We start from the raw sequence: 26,561 nt of genomic DNA, 5'->3' as shown, positions 1-26,561 counted from the left end.
ATTCTGAGCGTTTTCACTTGAGTCAGAAAGATTAAAAACTGGTTTGATGATACCTATTTGTCCACTGTAAATTCTCTAAAGCAAGGCTCAGAGTCCCATAGTTTCTTCTTATACTTGATGATTTACACAGAAAAAAATCCCATATATGATACCATAACCTCATCAATACCCATACACCATACGTAATACAAATGGAGGTGTTACGATTAAAAAGAGTGGAGGTAACTGATGCTTGGGGAGTGGAGTTCATTGCTGCCAAGTGGAGTCAGGGAGGCAGCCTCCGTCTCTTCGTTCTTCTTGCGGTTCACTTCCTTTGGGACGGGAAGTCTTCCCTGAAAAGCAGGTGGGCCCAGACACAGAGGAACACACACAAAGAGAGACACACTTAGTCATACTTCTGAAAGCACTTGGAAATTTTTGCCTTTTATCCTTGAACTCCCAATGTTTTGCAGAGTTTACACATTAAACACAGCTCACCTGAATGTAAATATTAGGTCTGCGGGGGTATGAAGTAATTAAACACCAGCCGCCTTGGCTTCAGCAGAAACAAGTGCTTCTCTAACGGCTTTGCCCAGCCACGTGGGAGGCAGCATTCCCCAAGAGTCAGGTTTCCAGGGACAGTTTCTAGTGTCAGGTAGGGCCTGACATGAAGCTGGGTGAGAGGTGCTCACAGCGGTATTGAAAAAATTAGTTCAATGGCTGTGGTGGAGTAGGGCAATCGTCTATTTTCTAATATATAATAAAAATATTTAAAAGCATATCACAGCATGTGCAAATGTAATTTATGTAAGGTCTATTCTTTAAGCACTGGCACAATCCATGTGGGCCTTCTGGTCAGAATCAGAATGAGGACCAGAGGTGGGCGTGTTTGGGACGAAACAGTATGGAGTTCAGGGGGAAGGTGTTGCAGGAAAGAGGAGGATAGCATGAAACCAAGAGCAGGCAAGAGAGAGTCAGTTAGTTGGGACTGACTGGGGCTATTCTAAGTCTCTCATCACAATCCCAATGAGTGAGATTTTTGTGTTTCTAAGATAATCAAACCACAATGAGCACCAATGGAAAGGAGCTCTCCATAGCAACCAAACAGCACAGGACAGGACAGTGAAACCCATTTGCCATTGGATGATATAAAATAGAGGTCCTGTCTACCACAAATACACTGTATGCCCCGATCAGATATGAAAGTAGTGATCTGACACATTTCTCCTTTAGACAAACCATTGATTACTGGAGTTTTCTTTGGAAAAAATGACCCATTGTGGTTTAAAAGATCTTTCCTCCCCCCACTTTTTTGCTCAGGTCACATGTTCTAACAGGACATCTAAAATAAGCTGATTTGACTGGATATAAGAACTTGGATTAAAGTGGTAATCTTGCTTTGTGACTATAAATAATCCCTTTTCAATTTCTTAGTAAGAAGAATTCAGACATCAGGAACTTCCTAATAACTTGAAACTGAATCAATGTTTTCATCAGCCCCTGGGTGAACTAAATGTCACAAATAATTCAACTTCAAGAAGTCTTATTCACTTATAGATTTTTCATACTAAACATCTGGTATGCCCATTTTTGTGTTTAAAAATCTCAGACATTGAGAGCATACAACATTTTAAAGATGTATATCAAATCCACTCAGTATGTACTTTAATGTTTCTTTGAGTTGTGAAAATAATTTTAATCTTGAGATTTTGGCATGCAATCCCAAGATTTAAAAAAAAAAAAATAAGAAAAGAAATCCACTGGTAACCTTGGTGCCTATTTTTTAAAAATGGTTTTTTATTGCTTTCAGAGAGGAAGGGAGAGGGAGAGATAGAAACATCAATGATAAGAGAGAATCATTGATTGGCTGCCACCTGCACACTCCCCACCATGGATCGAGCTCGCAACCCGGGCATGTGCCCTTGACTGAAATCGAACCTGGGATCCTTCAGTCCGCAGGTGGACACTCTATCCACTCAGCTAGACTGGCTAGGGCCTGGTGCCTTTAAAATAGTATTTTTCCTCCTCCCCCATCAACCAGTTAGCATTCCTGGTTTGAGATATGACAAACTTAGGTTTTAGACAAGTGAAGAATTCAATGGTTCCTTATTGTCAGAGGCCAGGACGGAAGATCAAAAATTCTTAAGTATTATTTCACTCAACCATCCTCTGTATGTGACTGGGCTTCAAATTGCTAACTTCAGAGTTACTCTGTTCAAAAGTGAATATACAGAACATTATTCTGTCTCTATAGAAGTCTCAGTCTTACTAACCTGTTACCTCCATGAAAAATACTTAACAAAATGAAATGAAGAGCTGAGTGGGATCTCGACAATTTGGGAAGAGGTTATTTCCAGGAAAAAAAAAAAGAACATGAAGATTATTTCAGATGGGAATCTAAATTTTTACTATTTTTCTCTCTTGTGAGGTTCCCAAACATTCATGTTTTCATTTATTATTCATGTTCTGAGAGCCCATTATGGCTTGAGTACTCTATTAGATGTTAAGCCTACAAAGATTAAAAGAGAGACGAAAACAGTCCCTGCCCAACCTGCCCTTAACTGAACTGCTGTATGGGAGATGGCCAAGTACAACGGGACAATGGCAAGGCAATGGCGTAGCCCATGCAGGGCATATGCTACTGAAGCAGCCTGAGGGGCCATGACCCGACATATCTGTGGGGAGAGGAGCTTCTGGGGAGATAAAATTCTACCCATCTTCTCTTTGGAGGCCGGAATTTATTAGATTTCAATCGTTACTTCCTCTCCTTCATTAAAAAAGAGAAAGAGTCCAGTCTTCCTGCCCCACTGAAGGAATTGTAGGCTTCTATGGAAAGGGAAGGAGGCACTTTGAAGGGAGGACACAATGATGTCTTATTTCTCCATATGTCAGGTCTTATGAAAATTCAGGGGAAAATAAGCATATCTTCTTCCATCGTCCAGCACAGTGGTCCCTAGAGGATTGGAACTGGAATAACTTAGAAGGCTGGAGGAGGGGAATGACGTGTCCACTGGCTCCCACAGACCAGCTCTCCTGGATGCCCCTACCGCTGACCTACCTCAGGTTGGATGCCTTCTCTCATGATGACTGTCAGTACATGAATCTCCCAGTTACTCAATAATGTGATTTGGATGAAGTGAGTCAAGATTATTTTTTTATGATTATGCAAAGATATGCTTTTCCAGAAGGAAACTGCTGAAAATAGGATAAATATATTATGCTGAAGATACTATTCATATATTTAGAGAGGAAAGAAGTTAAAATTAACAGAAGACCTCAGTTGCAGGATCCACTGTGCCACCCGTGAAGCATGCCTCATTGTAGGCAAAGCCTGGGGCCTGGACTGGCCTAAGAGGAAAGGGAGGCACTATTGGCCTCATTGAGAAACTTGCCTAGTCTTGTCTCCTGGGTGCTGTCACCAGTATCAAAGAGAGGGTCTCTGGGTGCCTGCGTGGGGCAGAAAAGACTACACTCTCTCTCGCTCCTTCCATTATCATGTCTCATCTTCAGCTGCTCAGGGGAATTTTGCCCTGAGCCGTCCTGATCAAGAATGTCTACAGTTACACTGCTGATGGTGGTGATATGGTGGTGAGGTGGCGGGCTAAAGGTGTGTTGTAAGTGAAGCTCCAGTATTTTAGCTCACTACCACTCCAACTCTACAAGATCAGCACACGTCTAGCTCAGACAGGGTCCAAATCATGTTGCTCATCTACTTTCCTGCCAATGATTTAAACCTTGACCTTCAGAAATTCCCTGAAAAATTAAAAGTGATTTAGAAGTGCTTTCTTTCAGTGCAAACTGCCAGTTGACACAATCTCTTCAAATTCTGGCTGCCAGTAAAAGGTAGAGAGTTGCTGAAACCATTTAGTGTAAATAAGAGAGTTTTTCAAAATTGAAATATCAGTCATAGCTGGGTAGCCCTCATCATTGGTCAATTATACATATGAAACTTTTAAATGTTAATTTTTATTTTCAATTAACTCTATTTTTCTTTATTAGCTGCAAACTCAGCAGATCAGTGGTAAAAAGTTACAATCCTCTTGCTTAAGTGATATTTACCCTAAAAGGCAAAATCCAAAGGTATCTATAATAAAAACTGGTAAATTTAAAAAAAATGTTTGTGTTGGATTTTTTTTTTTTTCAGAAATGGGGCTAAAATCTAAAATGTACATTTTACAATTTTTTTAAAGGCAGAGAATTATCACATCTAAGATGTAAGCACAATGAAAGCATTTTACAGAACATATTTTAGGCCTAAAAGTTAAAAGAAAGAAATATAACAGTTTTTTAATGTGCTTTCTGTTTTGTTTCCCAGGTAATCTTATCAAACATCCAGGCATTATTACCAGACAAAACTGTTATCATCTTATCCTTTTAAGATATCTTTTAGTTTGAGCATCATATTTGACTTTACCCAGGAATGGAACAAATTAAAACTCTGTAAAATGTACATTGATTCCATGGTTACTAAATGAAAATTTGCTTTGGGCTTGTCAAGAAAGGAAGATAATGTGAAATTTAAGAGTCACAGGAATTGCGGATATGATTTTTTTTTTAGGATACATTATTTCTAAGGTCATAATAGTATCAGATAAGTGAATTACTATAGTTGACTATATTGGATATTAAAATGAAAAACGAATAAATCTGATTTTTTTAATTGCTTCTACATTTTAAAATATTAACAAAATAGCAGCTTAAGGATCTTACCTTAGGAAGCCTTCCCTCCATTTCCTTCTTTGGAAATGGTTCTTGGCTGACCCAGACAGAAAGCTCTGGGTAATAAACCTGTCAGAGACATAAGAGCACACACATTTAGGTTAAGAACAGGATCCACTTTGAAACCACCAGTGATCAGTTTAATGAGCTCAATCCTTCTCAAGGATCACTCACTTCCCCATTGCAACTTTAAAGTGCTGGGGAAGCCCTGCACCTCTTTCAGGCTGTTGGTGTGCTTCTGCATGTTTGCTGCCCTCAGGAGAGTTTTAGCTCCATGTCTGGCAAGGCTAGGCCCAACAGAGCAGAGATATCGATCACTGCAATCTTGAGCACACCAAGGGGCAGCTTCGTGGCACGACTGGCTGAGCAAACTAAGGCACTGGGGCGGCCTAACTTTCAACACAACCTATGATAAGAATCCCTACAAAGCCCCGTGTTTACGAGATAATGTGCCATGCACCCATCACACACTGTTAGGGGTTATCCTGATCATTTCTTAGGAGGAGGAGCGGAAGAAGCAGCCTGCATTCTCCCAGGTCCATGTAGCCACTAACAACACCCTGCCCAGCTGCCTGAAAATAGCAAAGTGTCTGAGCGAGAGGGGCAGGGAGATGGGCAGCATCCCCACGAATGATACAGAGAATACTAGTTGATGAATTTGGGGGTGAGGATAGGAGTGGGATGAGGTGGAGAGAGTGAGTCGTACTGAGTAACTCTTCTTTAAATACATATACAAGGGTTATTATCATAAGAAGTTTGCTGACCAGCTGTTCTCCGTCTCTAGTAAAGACAGGAGTCAGGGATTAGGACTTAAATTACAACTACAGATTTAGGTCAGCTGTAAGAAAGAACTTAGCAGAGGAAAAAATGTGAAACCTACTTTAAGAAATTTAGAAACAGAATTTAACAACCTAACTCAGAGCTAATTCACATTTGATATAGGCCCTTCTTGAAGGGAGGGGAGGGAACTAGATAAGATTTCCTCCAGATCTGATTCTCTAAATGCTACAAATAAGCCTCACATCTAATAAATAATATTAAGAATCACATCGCATTAATAAGTTAACAGACAGACTGACATGCAGTTTTTGTTTTTGAAAGCACCAAATGTGGTAGCCTAATCACTGGGCTAACTATGAAGTTTTCAATGTCCCAGTCAATCCATTTGTGTGGAGGTCTGAGGTAGGAAAGTGGATGGCTGTGTTAGTTCCTTGGGATAGTCTAACAGTAACTTTGATCTACCCCAGTAACTTTTATGGCACATCCCAGTCCACAAAGCAATTTTGCATACATTAACTAATTAATCCTGACAATAAGCCTGGGAATAGGTCTTATCATTACAGAGAAGAGAACATTGAAACTCAAAAGGTCACCGACTTGCCCAAAGCCACACAGTCAATGTAGGATAAGACTTACACTCAAACCTGGTTTCCAGATTCTGAACTTCAGTTCTTCCCACTATCTCGATGTTCTTGAATGATCCCAGAATGCAAATTGCTACCACCTCTCTTTCAAAAATCACACAGTCCACAGCCACCACATACATTTCGGTCTTAAATATCTGAGAGCTCATCCTGTAAGAACTGGACCTATTTTCTGACTTTGCACTGGGTCTGCTTTCCGGGCCATGTGTTTTCCCCCAAACCCAACCTCCTTCCTCTTGCTCAGCTTTTGAGGCTTTGACCAGCTCCTTCTGGGAGAATTCTACCATCTGCCTTGTTTGGGACAGAAAGCCACCCTCATATGACCTTTAATCAGGAATGGGGGAAGAAAACATGGTTTTTTAAGGCTTAAAACAAGTCACAGCACACAAAATCCCAGTTTGGGTTGAATTTTAGAAGACCTAAGGTTCAACCATCAGTTCGCTTATTATAAATTGGTAAAAATTATTACATTTCTACATTACTACTTTTAAAAGCATGCTTTAAGTACCACTGAAAATATTACACATATTAATGAGTAATAAAGTTTCATTGCAAACCAAACATGTTGATAAAAATACATGTCAAAATTCAGTAGGCACATGGATGCAATGAAAAGCAAAATCAAGTAAATGTTTTATCTGTGTTCTTGTGATTTTCTGTAATATTCTACTTTAGCAAGATCACACTGCTTTAGCATTTAACTTCTAGATTCAAAGCCTCAATACTAAAGCCACCCAAGTCTGATTTGTAGGGAAAAAATAGTTGGCCTCAGAAATTATTATACTTATTCTTACAATTTATTTCCCCAAGAACTTCTTTTTTAAAAGAAAGTCAGTGATTTGTTTGGCCAAAGAATTCAGGAACACCAGTATTTGATAGCAAAACCTGTGACTGAGCAAACTCCCCACCTACCTCAAATTTGTTCTTTTGAAACATTAATTTAGCCACAGATTTGCCAAGAGCATTTCTAATTAGGCATATTTTAGTGTTTGAATCATAAATTAATCTGCATCCTTTAGGAAAAATAAGCGTCACTTTGGCCTTGCGTTAAATTCTTTGTCTCCTTCAGAATCAGAACCTTAAGCCCAAAGAGATAGAGGGGTCTGTTACCTTCTGAAAAATTGCTTGCCTGGTCTCTAAGAACTGAGCATATCCCTGGACATGGTATCTAAAGGAAACACTAAACTTCCTTTTTAGATTTAGGGAAAAGGTGGTAGATTACTGGAAATATATACCCCTTACATTACAGCTTTGTTCCTTCTTATACCAGTGGTGTTTGGAAACTTTAAAATGAAGGACTTCCGAGGAATGATCTATGATGGTTACTACCCTTGCTCTCAAATAATTCAAAATACCTTTGTCATGCATGCATTCACCATGAGTTTGTGAATCACCTGCAATGGTTGGGCACTGCTGGATTCTGGGGATTGCAATAAGAGAATATAGTTGTTGCTTTCTAGTTCAATAGCCAGCAGAGGAGACAGACCTTCTAAAAGATCATGTGAAAAGCATGTACTATGGGCTGAATTGCGTCCTCCAAACCCCAAATTCAAATGTGGAAGTCATAACCCCAGGTACTTCAGAATGTGACTATATTTGGAGATAGAGTTTCTAAAGAGGTCATTATGGGGGGCCTAATCCCTTGACTGTCCTCATAAAGGAGAGAATGACACAAAGACACACACAGAGGGAAGGTAATGTGAAGACACAGGGAGAAAAGGACCATCTATCCACAGGACAAGTCTCAGAAGAAATGAACCCTGCCAACACCTTCATCTCAGACTTCTAGACTCCAGAATTGTGAGAAAATAGACTTCTGCTTAGCCATCTAGTCTGTGGTGCTTTGTTTTGACAGCCCTAGCAAACTCATACAGTGCTTTAAGTGCAATTTTTAAAAAAGTATAGGTCATGTCAAACGTACCAGCTGTTGGAACATGTATCAATAGACTAAAAACAAACAAACACAACCAACGTTTAGCAAAACACAGTGTCAACAGAGGAAATGTGGGTGGCAGTGAGCAGATCTGGAAGCGACTCCTTAGGCTGCGACTCCACTGACTGCTGTGTCCTGTGTTTTTACCTAGCTCTGAATATTAGGAGCTGACACGGACCCTGTGATAGAGGCTGCTGAGTACTGATAACATGTGGGTCAGAAACATGAAGATAAGTTGATCTATCTTTCTGGAGTCCTTCTGTTCTTGCTGGACCCTAAAGCTGTTGGTTCTTCTTGGTACTAGTCAACTGATGCTCTGAAGGCGGACACATGGCTTCAACTATATTCCATTCATTCAGTTTTCCGGATTCAAGTTTGTATTTTTTCATGAAGAGCAATTAAACTAACTTTTTTCTTTTTTCTTTAACTTCACTGAACTCTCTCTCTCTTTATGGTGGTGGCGTGCGTCTCAGAAATGTAAGTCATCTGGGGAATCCACACGGGAATACCTCAAAACTGTTGTTTTATTAAATAAGTAAGCCAAAGTGTACCCTGATTTTCCCAAGAGAAGTGTCCTTTTCAAAGTGTCTCCCATCTATAGATAAGCAACTGTTTGTTCTTGCTCAAGTAAAATCCTCCAAACCCTCTAGAACAGCAATCATCAAGCGGTGTGTTGCAAGAATTTTTAAAACATGCAATACCTGACTGTTTAGTCAGGGGCACTGACCTCCTTTCCCTTACACTGTCAAATAAAAAAACAGCCAACACAACCATAGCTGTCTGGTGTGAATGAATCAAAATTATACCTATTTTTTGTCAGATCTGCAAAAAATGTATTTTTTGTGTGTGCTGCAGAATTTAGTAATCAGATTCTGTGTGCCATGAGATGAAAAGGGTTGGAAATCGTTGCTCCTAGAAGACTGTTCTTATGGAAGAAATCAGAGAAGCAAGCTATACACTCACAATTAAGAAAACATTGTGAAAACATAGAGGGGAAGGAAAATTTTGTTGTTTTAAATTGCAGAACATGCAAAGGTTTTGCTTAAATTCTGGGAAAGGTTGAGTGTTTATGCTTGTCACTAAATATATTAGTTAATGCACCTTTTTCTACAATGCTACATTTATGTCACTAATGACTACATTTAAAAACAACAGAAATGACATGAAAAAAAGACCCACATGATTTTAAATACACTAATCATGATAGATATGTATTTAAATATTCATGAGCAATTCTTAGGTAAAGCAATTTTTTGCTTTCAAGTATATTGGACATATTAAACCCACAATATATTTAGATATAGTTTAATGGTGAAAATGTACTATTTCTTACTGATTCTCTTAAATGTATGTGATGGTTGAGTACTTAAGTTTCCACTGTGTGTCACAGCATACAAGCTGAGAACACAATGCCCACAGTTTTTGCCTTTTTAAGTCTTTCAAGGCTTGTTTTCCTCTCTGGATGATGCAACATAAAAAATAATTTCATTTTTTAAGACTATAAGGTAATTGGGAGGCAATGATCATGACTTGGTAGCCCAATTAGAAAAATAAAACGTCGAGAAAATCAGAGAGTACTCCTACACGGTCCTAAAAAATATGTTATCCTTTAAATTATTTCTTAATCTCTTTTAAGCTTTTCATTTCAAAACTTTATTTATTTCCCAATAGCATGGTCCACATACAGAATCAGTCTAATTGACATGTCTTATCACTTCTCTATTGCAAGTAAAATTTGAATGATACCTATTACCTATTTCTAAATTTGTATTTTCCTCTACTTACTGTCTTTATCACTATTCCTTCGGGGAGACTGTTACAGGAGATGGATCCTCAAGGGTAGGTTCATAGCTTGAATCAGAGCTTAAATACACCACACACATATATGTTGCTTACTTAGTTGGTTAGCATGCTGTCTCCAAAGCCTGCTAAGAAGATGCTGCATGGCTTGATTGTTAATGACCATAATTATATTTTCTCTCCTTGAAGGTCTATGTGCTCAAAAGAATGCACACATATGGCCCTTTTATGTCTTAACAAAGATAGGTGCCCACCCCGGGTAATTAGGAAAGCGGACTAGGACAGCAGGTGTCCAACCTGCATAATTAATTCTTTGAGCAGCAAAGAAGTCTATTTCATAATCTCTCTGCCAATTGAACAGTGTAGGTGTATATCTGCATGTGTACATGCTCTATTCTGCCTAATTGGCTCAGAGGTTGTGGAACCCAATACTGCAGTACAAGGGGAAATTACGTGCACACACGCACACTTCATTTCTGCAAATATTCTTTGAAGTGGTGCTCTTAGGAATCTCCCTCAAAAGCCACTCTGCGCCCAGGTGTTACTAGTCATGTGAGAGGGCAGGATGTAAACTGAAACCGTAAATGAGTTACAGGGATCATTTTCTCTGAACAGCATTGCATCAACGGTGAGAGGGGCCAAAAGATGATGCACTGTCTCTCTGGAGACCAGACTTAGAGACCTGCCTAGCCCTGTGCGCGCTGCTTGGAGATGAAGCACCCAGTGGAGGAAATGCATTGTAACCAGAAGACAAAGGCTAAACAGGCAGAACAATGAGCCATTCTGGACGTTCTGGAAAGCAAAGTCAAAGTGTTACTTGGTGCCCATGTTGGCAAACATTCTGGTATGGGAACTAAGTGAAACATGCAGAGACCTAATTTAAATACACACAGGCGTGCGCGTGCACACACACACACACACACTCTCACTCTCTCTCTCACACACACACACACACACACACACACACACACACACACACACACACTCTCTCTCACACACACACACACACACTCACTCTCTCTCTCTCTCACACACACACACACACACACACACACACACACACACACACACACACTCACACTCACACACAGGAGCTGGCTGTGGTGACAATGGGTAATTACAGAGAAAGCATTACAAAACGTTCTCAGCCATAAATGTCTTCTTGCCAGAAGGGACAGGAAGGCCTTTTAGGGCAGCGCTGTATTACAACATGCGCTGACATTCTCTGCTTTTCCAGGGCCTGACAAGCTCTCAACCAGTAGACATGGGGGGAGGGAGACAACACAGCTCACGGAGGAAGATGGTGATCGCTCACAGATTGGTTAAGCCCATTGGCATGAGCTTGGCTTTGGGTGCAGATGTCCACTATGGGCACAGAAAATATCCCCAGTTTTAAAAATATTGCACAGCAGGTTATGTTACTGTCCAACATTACGTGTCAGATGTGGGTGTCTGAAACAAGCTGTGTAAACTTAAATACTGGAGTCCTCTAAATTCACGCTGCTCGTGTGAGGCCACGTGGAGAGGCCACTGATGAATTTGTGGGAACCAGACAGCTGTAGGATTTTATTTCTAAATTTCAACGAGGCAGAGAAAGGAAAAGGAAATCTCCTGGCAACAAAACGAAAGTGTTTACATGTGAAATTAATTGTCAGCACAAAGCGCTTTCAGAGTCACTCTGTTCCACAATGCAATACTCGGCTTGTTTGGCTGCTGAGTCTTTTAAAATTTGATTTCTAAGAATAATAGCAAAGACTTTCAAGAAAAGCAATGAATCAAGTCTGGAGCAAGCCACAGAAGGTTAACAACATTACCTAACTTTGCTTTTTCACCACTATTTAAAACAGCTCGTTGGGCGAGTTTTGGGGGCTTTGGTGGTGTGTGGGTCAGGGCAGGGTGCAGCAGCCGCCGGGTAATTCGAGCATGGTGAACAGGTTAGCAGCAAGCATCTGTGTTGAGCAAACTTCTTCTCTCATCCCAGCCACATTCCTTTCCAAGAGGAACATGCTGAGCACAAAGCAATCCACCTAAAGACTCCATAAATCCAAAAAAGGGAGTTACTGATCGAGGAATTCTCAGATTTCTGCCAAGACTCCCTCCCCTGGGCTGGAGGTCAGCCGGGTACAGTAACAGAGCCAAACTGTGGACTGGACTCCAGGAATCAAGTTCACACTTCAAATCTGGACTTTTAAATGGTGACTTTTTCTTTTCAGTGATGAAGACAAAACAAAGCACAAAGAGCTGATAACAGCCCAAAGCGAACCAGAAGCAAAAGTACAAGAGTAAGGCTTGGAAGCCAATCTCATAAGGGATATCTAAGAAGAGATTTTTTAAACAAAGAGGAAAAAAATACAGCAACTTTTTAAAGCCCTGGTTTGAGATTAAGCAGTTTGTGAATGAACAATAAAAAGTAAAGGCCACGAAACAAGATAGTTGCTCTTTTCAGCGGAAAAAAAAAAAATACTGGCCTTTGTTAACTAGCAGGGAAATAAAGAAAAAAAGGCCCCTCAAACATTTAAGCAGAGCATAAGCTTTTCCTGCCTTCATGACCTCACCAAATATGTTAATAAAATCTTCTACCTCCCTGGAGTGAAACCAGAGTAAATATTTACTTAACACATCTGAGTTCTAAGTCTGGACCACCTCACTCCCTTATATAAATTGGTTTTCATTTGTAATCAAGAATTTAAAAACACTACATTTTGTAATGTTTTCCCTACCTTTAAGATAAAAGGAGGAAAGGAAGAAAAACTCTATATTGTGCCCTCATACAACAAACTGCACTTTTAATTTTTGAACTGTATATTCTTTGCCACAAATGAGAATAATGCTGTTGATATGCTTTCCAATACTAGATATCTGGAGATAGCAGGACTTTTTCCAAGCACATTCCAAGGTTAATATGAAACATCTAGACTTGCTTTTATTAGCTGGTTTGAATAATTTTAGGTACGCTGGGTTTCACCTACAAATAAATAGTTGTAAGAAGTCTAATTTCTACTCACCAAGAATACTACGTTTTCTTTCCTCTTGTCCTAAAATGACTGTGCTAACCATTAAAACCTTATAAAAAATTTTCCTAACAACATGGAAAAATATGTCTTCAAAAATCAGATTTCTTTTGTTACAGTCCTCAATCAAAGGCTAGCGAGATATGTATAGACATACAGATTTGGGATTTTTCTTGATCTGAGTGAATGATGAGACAGACAGTTGGTTTTGATAAGTTTGTGGACATTTCAAAACATTCCTCTTGCAGACATGTGCAAGACTGAGCTTTCCAGAAAGTGTGCACTTCCTCCCAAAGTGCGTGTTTCAAAGGAAACGACTCACTCCTTCCATCAGCTCAGCGCTCCCTCTCCGCTGGCAGCTGCGACCCCTCCGCATTCATCAGGAGTTGCTCCACAGTCCAGTGCTTCTCTCGCACTGTCCTGGTCACCTAGAGACTCATCTCTCTGCAGCAACAAGCAGAATCCCAACAGATAACCGAATTCCGACGAAAAGTGGTCATTGTGGAAGGGTGTATTCGAAATGGGTTTAAATCAGAGTCTTGGTTATTTCCTGAGAAGTTTGCCTTTAAAAGAAGGGAAAATATTTCGAGATCTGTACCCCCATGCTCCAAGTACTCAGGTCACAAAGTGGCCACTAGAAGGCTTCCAATAACCTATTCTCCAAGAAAACTGGCAAAAACTAAAAGTACAAGAGGAACAGAATAAGATTAGGATGGATGTACCCCTGTACACCATCTGGATTTTCAACCCCACTGGGTGGAGCATAGTCCGATTCAGTGGAAGGGTTCTTTCGCTCCAATAAGGGCTCAGCCAGCCAGTACCATGGGAAGCAGAGAAGACCTAAATGGTGGCCACCAACCCATATCAGTAAGATGTTTCAGGGCTGGAAGTCATGGAAGAAACAAATATCTCAAGAGTTTTGAAGATTACTACAAAAGGCATGCCAAATTGTGGGGCTAAGTTCCCTGGAAAGGGACTCACATCCTCTGACATGAAAAAAGAGAGAAATGGAAACTCACACCTTCATTCCAAGTCCTGACTGCATTCTCCAACAGAATAATTCTACCTCATCTTTTAGTCTCTCTTCCATCGTAAACCAATCATCAAAACTATATTTCTCCAAAGGAAGAGAACTATGAACGATACACGGAACTTGTTCAAACCTATATAGGCAGAGTATGTAAATTTGGGAGCCACAGTTTTCTGTGGAAATGAATATTGAGTTCATCATAATTTTTTTTTGTTTATTTCTAAATTTTAGGCATGTTTTCCAGGTGCACTCATTTAATCCTCACAGTGCTGTTTCAAGGATGAAATGCATCAATATATATAAAATGCTAGCAACAGGGCCAGGCACATGAGCAAGTGGATCTGGGTAAGCGATCACTATTATCCTCACCGTTCTACAGATGAGCCTGCCCAAGGTCACAAAACCAAGAAATGGGAAGACAGGCTGTGAACACGGCCTCTCCTCTCACAGAATGCAGTCCCTCAATACCCATCTTCTCTGCCATTTCCCCAAAGCCACCCGGAGTGATGCCACAGGCCCCCTCGTGCTGGGGCCTGTTTCCAATCCCCCAAGTAGGTGTTGAGTGTCTCCACTTAGTGCCCTTGTGATGGAATTTAGGTGGATTTCTGACATCTATTGTCAAGAGTAATTTTCTCAAGAACATATGTTGCTCTACTACCTGTGTTTCTGATAAATAGCTGTCCTTCAAAAATAACTTACATTAAAAATATAGCACTGTTTGAGGACACAGAGGGTTTGTAGCACAATATTTATATCTGGTAATCATTGCAGCTAATTATAAAGGGCATTTGCTAAGAAACCAAATTGTTTTAATATGACCCCCAAATGAATTCTCAAACAACCTCTCAGATGGCCTAGCAATGGACAATCTAATTCAGAATATCTTTCTTTCATCAGATGCATCTGAAATCATGTTGGCTGTATGTTTGCTTTTCAAATTTTTAGCCAATTAAAAAACAAACTGCTTAGTTAGAGGACATTAAAATCTTATCTTTATCAATGATCTGCAGATATACAAACTATACACTACATGAAAATATAAAGTGCTCCAAGTTGAAGAGGAAGAACTTATTAGACCAGAGAGGCAGCGTGTAAACTACTAAGAATGGTGACTTGGAATGAAAAACAAATTTAACCTGACTCCATTTGGAAACTTTTAATCAATGCGGTAGAAACACAGATAGTTCTAAATTGTGGTGTTCCTCTGGCTTGGTACAAACAACATCACAACACCTGATCAATTTAGTAAAAATTCACATGATCCGGTGAATTATTTCTCTGATGCCAATTAACAAATTTAATTGAATTTCTGATTGAATTGATTATGACAGTATAGACAGTTGAGCTTCATATAATAAAATTAAAGTTTAAAAGGCAGTCCTCATTAAAAAAGGGATAGGCTTAATGAAGATGAAATGAAAAGATGCGGAGACTTGGCTCCCAGACCTTGGTAACAAGATCAGAACAATTTAAGATTCTATTATCGAGAAGTGAGCAAAATATCCAAGGCCAGGGTCATTTCATGATGTATCATTAGACCCAAGGCTCCACAGGGCAGCATGAAATGGAGACTCAGTTATGGTTCAGATCATCCAGACGTCGGAAACAGTCAAATCTTGGTAATTAAAGATCAAAATTATGGAGAAGGGACCAGAGACGATGTGGGCAGAATTTCTGATGCTGTATTAACTGAATTGGCTGGGTATAAAATCTCATTTGTCCAATAAATGAAGCAATAAATATTTACTAAGTACTTACTTTCTGCAACATATTGAATATTTGGTAGGTAGTTTTCAATCCTATAGAATGAACATCTTATTAAAGAATATGTCCCATTAGTTTGAGCTAGAAGTACTAAAGTAGCAAAGAAAACACATTAAAAAAAAAAAAGAAACTTTTTAGAACTAAGGCACCAAATCCAGGGACATCTATTGGGGAAAGTAGTAAGCTAGTTAATTCATCTTTTCAAATTCTAAATCTCTTACCCATACAACTGTAGTCCCTGATACTGCCCGTTTCAAATAGTGGGACCATTTCCTGCACAGTATTTATTCTTCCAGCCGGTGTTATATCCCTAAAATGCAGCAGGCACTAGACTAAGTGTTCAACCATGTGCTACCACATGCACACGCACGCACACACACACATACTCTGAGATTCAGCAACTGCCTGGCAAATGTGCAAAGAACAGACTTTGAGGTCATGGCCCCAATAGCGTTCAGGGTAACTTTCTCTACCATGACACTGTGAAGGGAAAGAAACAGTATGTCTTGGAAAAGTGCCATATTTTTCCATGTATAAGACGCCCCCACTTTTCCAACCCAAAATTAAGAAATCAATATTTTAAACATTTTGCTGGTTTTCCTCTTAAGGTCTTCTTCTTTTTTGGCATCTTAAGGAGTTGTTCTTCCTGTTTTCTCCACTGTCTGATCATACACTCAGTAGGAGGAGGTCCAAATTGTCTCTCTGCAGCTCTATTTCCATGCTCTTTTGCATAGCTGATTACATTCAGTTTGAATTTTGCAGAGTAAGACAATTGCTTACCGGTATTTATCTTTTTATTTTTTGACATCTTTATGGGCTCAGAACACTCCTGTCCCGGTTGCATCTGTGCACACTCTACCTCCACCTCCAATTAAGGCATCAGCTGACATCAGTAACAGTAAGGAGGAAGCCTGCTTGACAAGGTATGGGCAGCTATGCATCGGCATGGCTCTCTCCTCAGCTGACTTCCGTGTATAAGAAGCCCCTCGATTTTCAGTCTAACTATTTTAGAAAAAAAAATAGCATCTTGTACACCAAAAAATGCGATACTTAGTAATAATCCCTTACTTGGGCTCATGTTTATAAGCATCTTACTCCATATATTTTTATCCGTCTAACTACTGACTATAGATAGACCTTCCTTGACAGTTCTGAATGTTGACTGCCAAAGATGCAATATCTTCTCCTAATTTCTACTCTTTCCGGTCCAAGAATAGGTTCTGTGTCTGACACTGACTTCATCCAATGAATATGCCCTCAAAATGTCTAGACCCATTTTAAGCTCAATTTGTGTCAATTTCTCCTTGTTCAGCCACTGGACTGCAGTACTTTTCCCTGCTGGAATGGTATCAAACACAATTCAGACAGGAAGGTTGTTACCTGCCCCAGTCATCAAAGGACAGTGGTGTGTGATGGTGATCTGAGTAAGGGCTAAAGCGGAGAAGGGAGAAGAGCTAGAACTGGGCAACCATGCCAAAGCTTCCGTGCACATTATGAATCTCCCCCTTGTTTTAATTACTTATTAAATGGTATGAGTCTCTGGCTCGTTTTTGTTTGTTTGTTTGTTTGTTTTTACTGGCAATGGCTGTTCAGCTGTTCTCCTTCCTTTCCAATCAATAGCTCTGGTTCCCCATTTCAGTTTAAAAGGGGCAAACAGACCTTCCTTTTATTGGCGACATTCTCTTATGTATCTCCTTCTCCTTTCTAACCATGAGTTATATTTGTATTTTAGTCTATGAAAGTAAGGATGAACACTGAAAAAACAGTCTAACATCAAGGGTTTAAAACCATCTCCAGCTAGATAATCATAATGCTTTTAAGGCAAAAAGCTTAGATTGAAAACCATTCTAAGGTAATAACAGGCAATAATTTTATTTATGAAGATTTCATTACCTTGTGAAACTGGAGTAGATTTTGCTCTACTGTCATGAATACCTCAATCAGATTACTGAGAGACAAACTGCGGAACTGCTGGGAAAACACCATTAATAACCTCGTGCATAATGGCGCTCCACAGCCAAGGTTTTTGGATGTGTGAATCTACTCTAAAACGAGATTCCTCTTTCAGCACACCAGACCAAGCTAAGTGTGTGGACTCTCTCAGGACATCTTCTATCTAAGGAAGTTGTTAAAGAAGGGAGCACTGAATTTAGAAATTGTTTTTGTAGTGTATTTAGATTTCACTTAGTTCCCCTCCCACCCACCCACCCACCATTACCGCCATAACACTGAGCCTTCTGAAGTGTTCAGTGAGAGGGATTTTTTAGTAGCAAATGCAAAATCTGTGTGTATCTATATATTTCATAATCTGAATTGTCTCAACTCTGCAATGTGTTGGACAGTTACCAGTTATAAATCTCATGGTGAGCCACCTGGTTCTGCTCCACGCAGATCTCCGTGTATCTATGACCAGGAACTCATACAGTTATTCCACAGACGTTTACTGACCACTAAGGATGTGTGGGATCCTGGATAGGTACTGGAGCAGCTGAGACTGGTTCACCGGTACGGAATCTGTTCCAGGGTCCTATTAGACCATGCCAATGAAAGCTAGGGTTTCCTACCACTTTGCAGAAAGAAGAGGCCAATCAACTTCACACTAGCTTTCCCTCTCAATGATGACACTTTGCCACACCTAAATTCACCATCCTGCTGGTAGAAGCAAAGGAAAAGAATGAGGCATCACAGCCTCAACTGCTACCAAAGAGAGAATGCTCAACTACTAGGGGTCAATTTTCTGATTTCAAGTTTCCAATCTTGGAAGGTGGAAAAAAGCTGCAGCTATAGGTAGAATGTTGGAAGTGTAATGAGTATACGGAGGAGCATGAGATGATTCCCGTCGGATGTACTGGGGTGAGTTTCATAAAGGAGTTGTCATTTAAATTCGGTCTGGAAGAATAGCTTTATTTTGTCAAGAGGAGCATTCTTTCTAGGACTGAGTAAGCAGAGGCACAGAGGCGGGACTCCTGGGGCATATTAGAATAACAAGTGGCTTGCTTCCTCTAAGAAAATATATTCCATCCTGGCTAGAAATACAGTATTAGTTCACATAGTTCCTGGCATGGTTACCCAGCCAAAAAAAAAAAAAAAAAAAAAAAAAAAAAATTAAATTTCTGGAGGTCTAAACACAGCAGTTGGGGAAAAAAAATTGTTTGAAAGGATGAAGTGGGAGTAGGCAGAAAGAATTCAAGGAGCAATGCTTATCTACGTCACTTTTATTGAGAGACTCAGTGATAAGTCAACCTCATCTGAAGGGGCTAAAAGAGCGAGCAAAATCATTTCATGTTGAAAATCTTGTAGCTGATGCATTCTAAGGTAGGAGTCTGCGGTCTATCCAGAAATTTCAAAAAAAAAAAAAAAATCCTTCTTGTTCTTGGCTTTCCCCAAATTTTGCATATCATGGGATGGGATTCCCTTTAGATGTTCACCAGACTACTGACTAAATTACTAACAGCCTGTAGGCCTCAAATTGTAAACAATTTTATTATGATGGTGTAAGTGCTGGCTTGAATCTTGAATAAGTATGTCAGGCTACTCCGGAAGAAGTGGAGGGAGAGAACCAGCTGGGTACCTGTGGCTACACCCAGCTAGCCTCCCAGAAGGGAAACACGGTGCTGCAGCAACCCCGTCCCTGGCCAAGCAGACACTCTGCATTGCTGGGATTTGCCAATGGAAGTGCTGCCACTTTCACAAAAGAAAAAGGTTAAGTGCGCTCCTTTCTTCCCCCCCAAGTCCTTCTTGCTGGGGACCTTCCTTCTCTCCACCACTCCACCCAGGCCCAAAGGCAGAGAGACGCAACCAAGTAATAAAGTAAGTTTACATTTAACCTGGAAATGTATGTGAGTGTGTGTGCTCCTTTCTGTTGGGCACAATCAAAAGGCAAAGAACCTGACCCAGGCTGGAACCTTGAGTGAGAGCCTCTGGCCATGTCTAAGATGCCTGCTCAGCAGTTTCCTATGGCTCACCTCATCAAGTCCTTGACTTCTAGGTCTAGTATGTGAGCTCTGTCCTGGATCGCAAATAGACCCTAAGTGGACAAGGACATTCCCTACTGCAGTAAAAATGCCTTATGCTCACTCTCGCAAGCGTACTTTCTAATGGGTTCCATTTTTCTGGAATATGCTTCTCTCTTATCTAAATCTACCCACATATCCTCAATTCTTCATTTGCTCAACATTTATTAAGGACTGGCACTAAGCTCTAGGAATAGAAAGCTTAAGAAGGCATGGCACATGTTCACAAGGAGCAAATAGCGCACTTCTAGGTTTCAAATTTTGTGCCAACTCCAGCTGGTTGCTAATGGTACGCTATACTGAAGGTTTTGAAATCATATTCAGGCTGAATAATAATAATAATGACTGTCAGGGTTGATTAGCAACGTCTGCCACAGGTGTAGCCGGAGTTAATGGTGACATGTAAGTCATATATTTGCCATCTCTGGGTCTTGCTTAATTTCTATGTCCTTAAAAAAAAAAGTGCTCTACAATCTCCACTCCCCAGTCCTCAAGCACTCTTCTAGTTCTACTCTATTACACTGTTAAGTTTGTCATGCCTGTTGGTCTTCCTTCCACATCTAAAATGAAAACCCACTGAGGGCACAGAGCAAAGGTGCACTTTCTATAATACAAAGAACTAAGCACAAATAAAATGCTCAAAAGAAAAAAACAAACAAAAAACACACCTTGTTCACTTGACATGGGATCACATGCATAACCTTACTGCCAACTCTTCTTGTCTCGTCAGTGCTTTCAGACATGGCATCTTTGTGTCCTTGGTATCATCTTCAAAACACCACAGAATCAGATTATATTGGAAATACTAGTACATGAGGACTTTACATTTCCAGTACTGGGGTCCTTCTGGATCCCGGAGGGGATACTGTGTCTGCAGGAAAATTTGCTGTGAGCTTTGAGCTGGATCAAACCTAGAGAGCTAGCATCTCACCAGGTTGCTCAGAGTGGCATTAAAAGCTGGTAAAGGTGAGCAATTGCAAGCCACTCTTTTTTGGCAAGTGCTTTTATGGCTTAACCACAATTTTTTCCACTCCTGTTAATAAATTATGGAAAATAACTTGTTGTGAAAACTAAAATAAATTCACATCAACTTCCTAGATTTTTAGAAGGTAGAGATACACATGACTTCTAGTTTGCTCAAACTAAACATGATTAAGTCATTAACGATAAATATATCCAACTTAATATATATTAGCATGCACAGACCAAATAGGTATTGATCTTCTAACATATATTTAATACTTTATTAAGCATTATACATGAACCTTATAACCCCTCTTGATGCCTATAATTTAGATGGTCAATGGAAGAACTGTATATGACCCAAACAACAAATAATGCAGGGAGGTATATCTAATGTTATACCCAGGTTAATACCAAGTCACTGCTACTAATAACTGAGTTGACATTTAGAATTTGGTTGCAAGCCTAAATCCTTGTTAATGCTTAAATCCTAAATCATTAGAGCTGCTAACACTTGCCATGCATTAGAAGATCAATTTCAAAATCACTGCAATTCTTGAAACCACTGAGATATTTCTGAAGCTACCCTTAAGTGCAAAATATGTCTAGAATACCCATTTCATATAAATTTAGACCCAATAAATCATATTTTCAACAGCCATAATTTCTACAGACATGGGCTGAGATTTATGGTTAACCTGCCTTCCAGTTCAAAGCAAAGGAGAAGTTTAAAATTGGAATCTTTTAATATATCTTGATCAACCAAGATGACAAGTCCAAGTGCATTCAATACATTTTCCTCTGGTATATTCTAATTGGATTTGCTGATAAAATTTCTTTCTTCTAGTCTCTTCCTGTATAACAAAGGAATTATTCAAATAATTCAGGCAAATCCTTCCCACTCCTATATCACTCCTGCAAGATTTTAAGTAACCAAAATGAATCAGACAAAATCAAGTGGGGCTTTTTTAAAAAAGCATAATTATTCAGATAATTATCTCAACCCTCTATTTCATTTTCCCTGTGAGGATAAGGCCTTAAAAGACTTTTCAGCCAGAAACAGCACTAAGTAAAATATGTGCAAGACCAAGGAAGTTACAATATTTCACTCTAAGACTAATCTTTAGCCAGTCCAATGTAGATGAATATTTAATGTATTAAACTAGAAATCTGGAGGTTACTCATATTCATATTTTAGAAGTCTATTTTCCCTATTTTAAAAGTATTCATCTTAGGATTTAAAATAAAGCGAATTCCTTCAGTGTATTTATGATGATCTGACTTACATACAAGTTTTTAAGAACTGTATTGGGTTAAAATAGAATGATACTTTGAATAGCTGTTTATTCAAAGATTTCTGCTAATATACACCCTCTCCTGCCTGAATTATCTATGTAGCTCAAAAGGAAGTTGGACTGAAGTTAAATCCAGATAGACCATCCCTGCTGTCCTAATTCCCCAAACAATTCCCAATTCTCCCTCCCCCTTACAGTGTGCTGAACGACCTGGTAAAAGAGAAGATAGTACCATATAAAATTACCCTCCTAGGAACTCTTCAGCATCCCCACAATCAAGAATCACTGTGAGCAACTTGCAAATTTACATTCTAAAACCCACTGGCAAAGCTACTAATAGAACCACATCCCTCCTCAATCTTTGTCTTTTTCTTTAAACAGGAAAACCTTATGTTAGTGGAGAGATTATTCAAAGAGTCTCCTTATAAACCCATGAATGCCACTTCACAGACTACAGAAAGCAGAGCTCTATGAACCATACAATGGAGTCAACTCATCTTTTCTAAAAGCTCAGCAACAGCCTTAAAGAGAACTTAAATTGTTCCAATTCCTAGGTCTCTGTTAAAACATAATGAGCCCATGCTTTATGCCACTATGAGTCCATGGCACACACATACTCAGTTTCCTGCACAGAGGGTAGGCATGTTGAAAATCAGAACTTAACCTTGACATTTTTCAAACTATTCAATAAAACCATCTATGCATTCTGAAGTATTTTCTTCTCACTGATGGATCAAAAGCAGGTAACTTTAAAATAAAACACCTAAGTAAATACCACGAACCCATACAAAACAGTACTCCTGAGTTGCACAATCCCAGGTGCAATGTAATCTATGTAAGTGGCACCCCCTGGAGTTGTGCTTATAGGGTCCCATGCACAGCATACAATGTGATTGGTGCTTCTTACAGCTAACAAAGTGGTTGTATTTTTTTGATAATGCAAAAGGCACTCACTCTAGGATTCATGAGTGAATCTTCAAATTATTGTGAAGCATCATTTTGGGGTATGTAAAATGTCTAGCTATCTTGAATTCTGGAGTTCTTTTATGGAAATGAGCCGATTAAAAATCTGTATTTGGAATAAGCCCTTTACTAAATGGGGTAAATACGCTGGCTTTAGATCCTCTATAGTGTTTTAAATTATGCAAATGGAATGACATGTTTAACAGAAAGGGCGTTTTATATTTTCTAGAGGTAGCCAGGTGTTAAATCTGCTTCCCAAGCAGTAGTTTCTATTGCATGTGGGCTAAGTCTTTAAGTAAGCCAGTTACAGATCAGCAAAGTAATTTCAGTTTTAATCAAGGAAAGAATAACTTCATTTTGCCAAAAACTGAAAAAGTAGGGGTACAAAACACGTCTAATATCAGTTTTTTAGAAACAAAATTGAACATTTTTTTGCATTAATATGTACAAAGATTTTTAAGAGCTCTGACCTCCCAGATGAGAGAATTGCTAGAAAGTTACTTGGAATCACCCACAGACAATAACTGTCGGTGGTTTCATTTCAGGCAATGGCTTGTGCCAAAAGGAACTGACATCTTGATGAAAGGATCACCAAAAAGTTGTAAGAATTTTTCCATGAGCAAAAATCCTTCCAAGAGCAACAAACTGTGATTTCTCATTCGGCCACCATACATAAATGACAACTGTAAGAAATTAACAACATGTAATAAAAATTCGAATTTGCTCTTCTGCATTCAAATCATTCCAACTTTCATTCTCAGCTCTGGCTCACATGCTTGCTTCCCACAAAGCTCACTCCACTCACTGTTACAGAAACATGGTATGTTTTGAGCTTGATCTATAGGGTTGTTTTGGCAGGGTCAGCGGTCGAATTTATGTTTAACCAAACGGGTCACCTGACACATTACAACCATCTATGGTGACACAGAGAGGAAGGTTCTGGGATAAGGTGATGTGGCAAGTCCCGGGAAAAGATAATTAAATAAACAAAAAAACTTTGCAGCAGTTTATTTTATTACCATCCTGGTACTCTGGGACAATGGCTAATTAGGAATATAATATGAAGTTAGGAACTATCGGCACAAAAAAAAACCTTAAACGTTTAGTTATCTGCTCACACCCCTTTTGTTCCTCTACCTCAGATCCCTTAATTTGATCATTATCAAAGTCCGAGCAAGAACTACTTTATTTGGTGCTTTCAAAATCCACCTGTTGAAGTGACAGGTGAGGCATACACAAAAAATAAAGAGCCTACTTGATAATAGGATTGAAACTGAACTCATTTAATTGCTTCTGATTCATTTTTCTCACTGGAAGCTTATACTTGGGTTGTGCTCAAAGAAAACATCAAGTATATCAGATTCAATTTTGATTCATTAAATTCCGCCCTCTTTTAAAAGGAAAAACTAAAACTAAATTTGGAAATCACACATTCTAAGTGGCAAAGGGGTGATTTAAAGAGTAAAACACCTGCAGGAGGACATGCTGTGCTTATCTGAAAAGTTTCATGACATTTCTTTTTTTTTTTTCAATTTAACTTTTTTCCAAAGAGATTTTTCATAGAAGATAAATATACTTAATGTGTATTTCATCTAATTCTTTAATCAGCCATCAAACACTCAACTGCCTTCCATGTAGATCATAATACTTGTTAAAAGTAGTTTCCCTTTCATTTAGGGGAGAACATGCTTGACTTCTCAAACTGAGCATGTGTCTCTCATAAATCAACACACAAAAAAAATGCTAATTATATTTGAGATGCAGTAGACAGAGTGCATTAATACAAAATCCATGTTCTTCATATATATTGCTCGTAAGGACAGCAGATACTATAGCAATTTGATTAGCTGGACACAGACTCCTACTTTTTGGGTATGTTCTGGCTGTCTCTAACATAGGACCCATTGCTTTGTTTGAGCCCTGCTGCTGTCAGCCTTTCCTTGCATGTCACAACACATCACTCTTCTTAAAGAACAGAACGGTTTCTGTTGTGTTCAAGCTAAATAAGTCTTCACTTCTGAAAAAGGAATTTCAGTTTTCTATGACTGAAAATCAAAAGATCTAATTCACCACATCCAATTCATATAAATTACTGCGCTGCAAAGCTCCCACACGCTGGAGACAGAACCTTGTAAAGGTCAGATGGGGTGGGAACAATGAAGGGTTGAGGCGGGGTGACGGTGGGTGGCTGACATTGATACGGAATAAAGACGGAATGAGGCTGAGAAGCTCCTTGGATGACCAGTTCTTACCATTTTGAGAATCACAGCAGCCTTGGACTTGCACCCTCCCTCTCTTCAGTCCAGGGAGACCAACCTGCAAAATATGTTTAAACACAGTAGACACATCGCCTCACCACAGGGCAGCAAATGAAGAATGCCTGTTTGGAGGTCACAGACAAATAACCACTTTCTGTGGTTAAGATAAGTTACATGCAAATTGCTGTTACTGCGGGGCTTCTGAGAGAGCTTTCCCAGCTGGCTATAGGCTGAAAGAGGGGACAAAGGAATCCCTGGTACCTGGCTTTGCAGAACCCTGGGCTATTCTTAGTGTTTGGTTCATTTTTAAATTGCAGTTCAAAAGGTTTAGCAACTTAAAAGTAGAACCAAGTGATTAAAAATAGATTGTTTTCTGGCTGCTCTTTGTTCCCAGACATACTACTGGCGGTATATTTGCAATCAAGACAGCAGAATAGGAATTAGCTCTCCACCGTGTAGTGTAATGCCTCAGAGTGGATATTTTTGGAAATGGCACTGCATTACATAACCTTCCGTGTTTAGGGGGGGAGAAAAAAAACTACATTGGGGAAGAAAGTCAGGAATAGACACCTCATGCCCTTCTCCCTAAACAAATCAACATTAATGCACATACTGCAGTGATTTTCCTCTCAACCTTTAGGTCATCACAATACAATTCTTTTGTTAACATAAGTTAGGACAAAAATTAAGATGAATGGAGACACTAAAAGTTCTCCAAAAGGGTATATCATAAGCTCTTAGAGTTTTCTTATGTTATCATACCTACATATAAATGCAAATCAGATTATTATCATTATCAACCAAAAAGCAGTCATCTATTCTTAAGCCACCCCTTCTTCCCCCAAAGTTCAACTGCTTTAAAAGAAAATGCAGGAAAAAGGTGCTGGAAGATTGAATGCCTCCAAAGACCCTTGGCGGCAACAGCAGGGTTGAAAGAGTAATAAAGTGTAAAGATGGAAGGACACAAATTCATGTAATAAAAGGGGGCGGGGGTGCATGCCGCAAAGTGCATTCAATGCAAAGAAACAAAACAGTTCCCAACAATGCTTTCTGAGCAAGAAGAACAAAAATTAACCACACCAACAAGCAAAAGATTAAAAAATTAAAACAAACAAAGCCCGCCCCTTCCCCAAAGAATTCTCCCTCTTGTGCTTTTTCTTCTTCTTTTTTTTAAGCCCAATTTAAATTCCAGCCTTAATGCAGCAGGTCCAAAATACCAGAATTTCTCCAAGGTACATGCTTCAGCTCTAAAATTTAGAGGGAAGGAGCATGAACTCTGCAGGGTTGAAGGGTCCGGCTAAGAGTCAAGGCAAGAAATCGACACAAAAGAGAAAGCAGCGCTCCCGGCCGGCGCTGGGAATGGCATATACTTACAGACAAAAGCCCCGCTCCCCGTGCACTCTCTCCTC

General features: G+C 39.5%; 1 protein-coding gene across 1 annotated transcript; it reads right to left on the bottom strand.

Moving 5' to 3' along the window:
- Positions 1-113: 113 nt before the first annotated feature.
- NREP (neuronal regeneration related protein) lies at positions 114-26,561 on the bottom strand. Its single transcript, XM_054714283.1, has 4 exons — positions 26,527-26,561; positions 25,147-25,210; positions 4,690-4,767; positions 114-332 (listed from the first exon to the last, which is right to left on the bottom strand). The coding sequence occupies exons 2-4, from the start codon at positions 25,147-25,149 to the stop codon at positions 207-209; spliced, it is 207 nt and encodes a 68-aa protein (XP_054570258.1). The 5' UTR covers positions 25,150-25,210; positions 26,527-26,561; the 3' UTR covers positions 114-206.

The sequence above is a fragment of the Eptesicus fuscus genome, chromosome 4 (assembly GCF_027574615.1).
Source record: "Eptesicus fuscus isolate TK198812 chromosome 4, DD_ASM_mEF_20220401, whole genome shotgun sequence".
Classification (NCBI taxonomy): Eukaryota; Metazoa; Chordata; class Mammalia; order Chiroptera; family Vespertilionidae; genus Eptesicus; species Eptesicus fuscus.
The sequence above is the reverse complement of the archived record's forward strand: the minus strand, read 5'-3'. Positions and strand labels throughout refer to the sequence as shown.